Source organism: Aedes albopictus, chromosome 1 (genome assembly GCF_035046485.1).
Source record: "Aedes albopictus strain Foshan chromosome 1, AalbF5, whole genome shotgun sequence".
Lineage (NCBI taxonomy): Eukaryota > Metazoa > Arthropoda > Insecta > Diptera > Culicidae > Aedes > Aedes albopictus.
The window spans coordinates 325,434,637-325,441,591 of record NC_085136.1 but is presented as its reverse complement, the minus strand read 5'-3'; the positions used below and the strand labels follow the sequence as shown (position 1 = coordinate 325,441,591).

General features: G+C 43.0%; 1 protein-coding gene across 1 annotated transcript; it reads left to right on the top strand.

The window, feature by feature from the left end:
* Positions 1-4,107: 4,107 nt before the first annotated feature.
* Positions 4,108-5,938, top strand: LOC109402954 (palmitoyltransferase ZDHHC16). The gene is made up of 6 exons (XM_029867632.2): positions 4,108-4,329; positions 4,399-4,546; positions 4,613-4,804; positions 4,879-4,996; positions 5,057-5,268; positions 5,357-5,938. Exons 1-6 carry the CDS (start codon positions 4,283-4,285, stop codon positions 5,792-5,794), a joined length of 1,155 nt encoding a protein of 384 aa, XP_029723492.2. The 5' UTR covers positions 4,108-4,282; the 3' UTR covers positions 5,795-5,938.
* The last annotated feature ends 1,017 nt before the right edge of the window (positions 5,939-6,955 follow it).

Below are 6,955 nucleotides of genomic sequence, written 5' to 3'. Positions count from 1 at the left end.
GAGTCCGGTTAAATTTTCTAAGTGTGTGATATCGCTACCAGCTCAGTGCCTCTCCTTTATTCAATCTAGGTATAACATATTTACAATTTATTTCCATTTACCTACCAGTTGATACCTAGCTCTCCACTGAGCTGTGTGATGCACCTCCAAGGATGTACCTACCACTCCTACCCTACCAACACTCCTCCTCATCACACACTCTCAGATCTGACGCGTCCCGAGCTTCACCTGGCCACGTACTCCTCCAGCCTACCAAGCTCCTCCTTAGCAACCGAGCTACCAGACTCCTCCTGGCTCCAAGCAGACTCTGCTACCAGGCCCTGGCTCCAAGCTACGTCTGCTACTAAGAGGCTACCAAGCTCCTCCTGGCTCGAAGCGTCTTCCGCCTCAAGTACCTTCTGCCATCCAGCTCCATCGATCAGCCAGCACCCTCTGCCTCTGTGTTGGTCCCCTCACCGCATCTTGGTGTCTCAACGAATATTGGCACCAGGCCTCATCGCATCTTGACACCTCATCGGGTATTGGCCTCCTCATCGTATCTTGGATACCGCACCTCGGTCTCCTCGCTTCCCGAACCACCACCAGGGCGTCCCTGGGCCCATAACCTGATGGAAATAAAAACACAGGCGAGGCTTTGTTCTCCAAACCCAGGCACTGACTGATATCGCTACCAGCTCAGTGCCTCTCCTTTATTCAATCTAGGTATAACATATTTACAATTTATTTCCATTTACCTACCAGTTGAAACCTAGCTCTCCACTGAGCTGTGTGATGCACCTCCAAGGATGTACCTACCATTCAACAATTTTTGGGTGGAGAATCCGATTTTAAAATATTCCGGATATCCCTAAAGAACTCAATTGTATGGTGCATTTTTAGGTTTCATGCACAGAAAAAAACTGTTATGTAATATTACATCTGAACTGCTACAACCCGATCAATACGTCAGACAGACAGACAGACAGACAGACAGACAGACAGACAGACAGACAGACAGACAGACAGACAGACAGACAGACAGACAGACAGACAGACAGACAGACAGACAGACAGACAGACAGACAGACAGACAGACAGACAGACAGACAGACAGACAGACAGACAGACAGACAGACAGACAGACAGACAGACAGACAGACAGACAGACAGACAGACAGACAGACAGACAGACAGACAGACAGACAGACAGACAGACAGACAGACAGACAGACAGACAGACAGACAGACAGACAGACAGACAGACAGACAGACAGACAGACAGACAGACAGACAGACAGGCAGGCTTTGTTCGGCAGTTATAAACAGTGGCATATGCGAACCTGTCAACTGATAAGGCCTATTATCGAACTGTCAAGTTTAAAGTGTAGTACGCACCTGAAAAGTACTGTGGAAAAGGATAGGACAAGAAACGGTCAAGAAATGATTTCGTTGTCAAAATTTCTTGAGCGGTCTGCAGCTAAAAAGAAATGAAAATTGTGTAACGCTCGTAACGCCTGCCGGGCAAATCAAATGGAGCTGTCACTTTTCCTTGCGGAAAAATGTTCCGTTCAATAGGAGGCAATCAGTGAAGTACTAGATTGAAAGTAGTGAGCTGGATTTTTGTATGGTGAGATGATCAATTCTCCATTTCTGCAATGAAATGGTGCAAACAGCGTGGGTTATATGATTTCATGTCCAATTTTATGCTGTTTGAGCAAAAGTTCAGGTAACTGTGTTGTTTAAGTTGCAAGAAATAAATAATACAACATCACAGTTACCCAAACTTTTGCTCAAATAGCATCAAATTAGTCAAGAAATCATATAACCCACGCTGTTTGCTCCATTTCATTGCAGAAATGGAGAATTGCCCGCATAACAAAATACTGTTTGTGTTAATCTCCACACAGTATGTCTCCTTTACCAAATACTGTTACTGTACCACCTCTGTTGAAAATATGAAACTCGAAGCATCCGACCATAAAGAACGGTTTACGAAAACCATATCAAGTTGTAACAATTTGTCATATTGTGCAGAAATTATCGAACAATATGGTACCAAAAACTCAAGAGGCATGGTGGCAATGCAGAGTAACCTTTTCTCAAACGGTTTGCGATTTCTTTGCGCAACACACTTACACATGTGCATTTCACTGTATGCCACTTGAATTCAACAGTTTGTCAAATAGTAGCTTTTATTAGTATCTGTACCGATCGAACTTTGCAGTTTGCATTTAGAAGAAAAATAAAAAACAAAATCTGTCGCCCGCGAGTTGAATAAACAACAAACTAAAAACTTGCCTTGGAAGATGGTTTAAAGCGGCTGGAGCGGTCTGGATGAAACAAGGGTAAGTTTTGCACATTTAGTTTTTTGTGCTATATTTCATCAGATATTATCGTCGCACCACCAAATCGAAGTCGTCGCTAGAAGCACATGCGAAGTTGCAGCTGCGAAGTAAATTGGAATCTATTTTTTCTGTTGCGCATCATGAGGCTAATTAAGAGCAACAATATACACTAATCCAAATTGAGTTGCGGCATTTCTAAGTAGGTTAAAAATCAATTTTCACACGTTCGGTCACTTCGTATTTCGACCAAAAGCATAATACTAATTGTTTTGCAGGATGCCGGAACTTGAACTCAATTACAGGATCCGGCCTGACTGTGCGACTGCGAGGAGGCCGACTGTGCGAAAGCGGGCGGATATTGAACGCTGCTTGCGATTAGAAATCCGCTCTCACCGTAGTAATCTCCAGTTATCAGTTAATCACCATAGGTAATACCGAGCCCAGGCTTTGGATTTGTTTAATAAAGAATATCCAAAGAACGCAAAACCGCTTTTATTTTTAAACAGTTCAAACATACCCGAACCATATATTACACGCTTAAAATACAATGGAAGACCATAAATCAATAGTAACCAAGACAGTGTTAGTTTTTCTTCTAAATTTATTGTTAAACTGTTCTATAACCATTTGTTATGCAGTGAATTGTCTGAAAAACTGGATAATATATTGACCATATCTTATACTGTATTGCGAAAAATTTGTTCGAGAAAACGAGCGATTTTTTATGGTAACCTATTCTAACCGCCTATTCTACATACTGTAAATTGGCGGATTACCATTTGTCAAACTGGCAAATCTGTACATGGAATGGTTCGCTTAGTGTTATGCCCGATAGTCTGAGAAATGGTTCTATGACAATTGCTAATGGTCATTTACAGTATGATAAACGTTTCATTTACAGTTTGTGGTTATGCGGGTGATCATCTCACCATACAAAAATTCAGCTCACTACTTTCAATCTAGTACTCCACTGATTGCCTCCTATTATTCCCCAAGGAAAACTGACATTTCCTCCCATACTAATCAATTGTCAAAATTCCTTTGGTAATTAGAGGGATTTTTTGTTGAGTGCTTTCCTTACCAGGTGCGTACACTCAGAAATAAAAGTATACACAGAATTACTATTATTTATGCATTTTGTATCCGCATCTCTCTCACTCTCTTTCTGTTTTCATGCTATCTGCCGTTTAGCCTGGGTTGAAGAGAAGTGTTTCGTCAACCCAGGCGAAGCACCAGATAGCATGAAAACAGAAAGAGAGTGATAGAGATGCCGATACAAAATGCATAAATAATAGTAATTCTGTGTATACTTTTATTTCTGAGTGTACTAGGCTTAAGTAAAAATTAATGTCGTTTTCGTTTTTACGGTGGTGCAACACCGGTGCTGCACTTTTGCACCGAAAATGTTCGTTTTCGATTTTCGTGCTACACCGGTGTAGCACTTTTTCTACACCGTTCAAGATAGTGCAGCACTCAAAAATTCGAGAGTGTAGCAGGTGCGCACCGTGTCCACCAATCAGCGTTTGCAAAGTTGTAAATATTTTGGTTTTTATTCACGCACACCAACGCAACTGCATCGAAAATGTTCGTTTTTGTAGTGAAAAGTGTTGCACGAAGCGGTGTAGCACCGCCACAAAAACGAAAACGACATAATTTTAATTCGCCAATTGGAACGCAGCCTTGTGTGCGTTTCGCGGAATGCCAAAAAGTAACGCATCATAACGTTTCATCATTCCTGGACGACCACATGTTTGACAGCTTTGAAGCAGTAGTAAACAAAAGTTTTTCTCAAAAGCGTTTTTTTCTGGCCAACAATTTCTAAAATTTTTAGTTTTGCAAAAAAATGTGTGAAAATGAAATAAATAGCAAAGTTTTGTGTGTGTAGCAATAAGCAGTGATATTAAGCTTAAAGTCTAGCTAGTTAGTGTTGAGCCAAAGTTAGTATTAAAGCGCTTAGAATGAGCCGCATTCAGTGGCGCCTGAGAGAGTTTCCAAAGAAATTAGTGTGAGTTTTGACGATGCTTCCGTTCGCTAAGAAATCTTCATCACTTACGATTCCAATTTCGATTTTCAGTAATTGCATTCGCTTCCGGTACCACTACTCGCTACAATGCATCCGTTCTCTCACGTACAACCACCACATGAGCCAGTCCTACGCGTCGGACGTTTGCCTGGAGCCGATCTTTTGGTTCGTGGATAACTTCACCCATCTACTTGGACCGGTAAGTAAGCGTGTGCTCGATGAATTTCCTACATAGGAAAAGTAATCAACACTGTTTCTGTTGTAGTTCTTCGTATTCGCCGTGGTTTGCCTAACGGCCGCAGTGGTCATCATTTGCTACTGGATCGGACTGCCCTACTGGTGGAAGAAGAGCCCCAACACAACCTACTTTCTGCTGCTGGTGGGCAACTGGTTGCTAGTCAATGTGGCGTGGAACTTTTACAAGGCGGCTGCGACGTCACCCGGATATCCTCCGGAGGTATGTTTTTAATTTGGGGGCGAGGTGGTTGAGAAGTGTGCGAATGATTCTATCGCTTGTTTCATTTATTCCAGAAAGAACTGATCGTAGAAGCCGTAAGCATCTGCAAAAAATGCATCGCCCCGAAACCTCCGCGAACGCATCATTGCTCGGTGTGCAATCGGTGCGTTCTCAAGATGGATCATCACTGCCGTTAGTATATTTCAGATTTTTAATAGTAGTTCGTTAATAACATTTTTCTCATGATTCTAGCTTGGCTCAATAATTGCGTAGGATATGGCAATCATCGGTACTTTTTCCTCTACATGCTGTACACAACGGTGGGGGTGTTGTTCATCATCGTGTTTGGTTTCGAGTTAGGGTACAACGTACTTATCGTGGGCGATGGAATAGGATGGAACGAGGTGGAACCGCTGCATGGCCATCCAGTTCGGTTCAATTTGTCTGGCCACATCATTCCGGTGGTAGGTATGATGTTATTAGAGTTTTAGGTTGCAGTATTTTACTCAAAAGTCGAAGCTTCTTTAAAATACCGTTTCTTTACCATTACAGACTGAAATGAATGACTACGAGGACGATGGGTTGGCGCCCGCCCAACATGATCTCCCCATACCTCAGGAATACAGCAGCAATGCGGCAAAGCATCGAGCCATCATATTCATGGCCCTGATCAACGTGGCTACCTTGTTTGCCCTCGGAGCTCTCACCTCGTGGCACAGCTCTCTAATCACGCGGGGCGAAACCAGTATTGAGGCACACATCAACAAGTCGGAAACGAAACGGCTCTCTGCGCTAGGGAAAACCTACCGGAATCCGTACGATTTCGGTCCCCGGCGAAATTGGAGAATTTTCCTCGGTTTGGTTCGCAAACGGACCTGGTGGCGACATATATTGCTGCCGTCGGGTCACAAACCCGAGGGAAACGGGCTAACCTGGCTGACGGTAAGCGATTTCGTGGCGATAGATGGCACCGAAGATGAGTGGCCGTAGCTCTACAGTCTAAAATATTGGACATCGGTAAATGTGAAGTGATATCTGAACAATTCCAGTTTGAAAACGACTAGTCTTACCACTCGAAAGAGTAAGCATTTCTTAGGCGTAGAAGATAAGGTGAGTAAAACACTTAGAGCTAAACTTTCCACTTAAAAAAAAACAAAGCAACTTTTGTATGCCGAAAGCCTTGCATAGATGGACTTTTTAATGTTAACCTGTTTCGGTGGTAGGAGTCCACAAAACAGGGTAACTTCAATTTACGGTTTGACACATGTCGAGGAATGAATTGGAATAGGGGAATCAACGTATTTTGGACACAGCGTTACGCCAATATATTTTGGACACTTCCATTTGTTTTTGCCGTAAGTGTCCAAAAAATATTGGCGCGTTGCTGTGTCCAAAATATGTTGGTTCCCCTAGATGCCCGATCGTTAACTTAGCCTGTGGAGCACCTGGGTACCCCTCACAGTACGTTGTTTCTTACTGCGTTAATGCAGGGCTCTGGAGTCGTGCGCGGACCTTTTTTCCCGTGCAACTCGTGGGATTCAAGCTTTATTAATCAAACTTAGAAACAAAGTAGTAGCGGTAGTGGCGAGGTTAACCCATTCGCAAGAAGTGTGTTGGCTAGGTCTTCTTTAAGGAGAGCGGAACCAGGATGTTAGAGAATGGACTACCTTCACATCTACATTCAAACACTTTATTTTATAGTATGTACCTTAATTTACTAATCTCACCATCCTTGTATTCTTTGAATGAATAAAAACCAGTTCAGTTATAATCACAGATCTGACAACACCTACTTCGCGCAACATGGTGTCAGAAGTTAAAATACAGCGCAATCAGACAATTCGAGACGATTCACCTCCGCGAAATCGCGAAACGTACGTACGAAATGATAAGTTTTCGGTTCGGAACGATAAATTAGCAACAACGATGCTGAATGAAGCGTCCGGTGGAGTTCATCCAGCCGGGCATCAAGCGGCAAATGCCGGAGGCGGAGAACCTTCAGCTCCAGTTGCCATCAACAGCAGTATCCCGTTTCCAGCGTCCTTGAAGCTGGACGGAAACATGAAAGAGAACGTCAGTTTTGGCAACACTGGTTTGCTACGTAAACAAACCAACCAATAGCGTTGCACTTTTTTCCGAGTTTTTACGTTA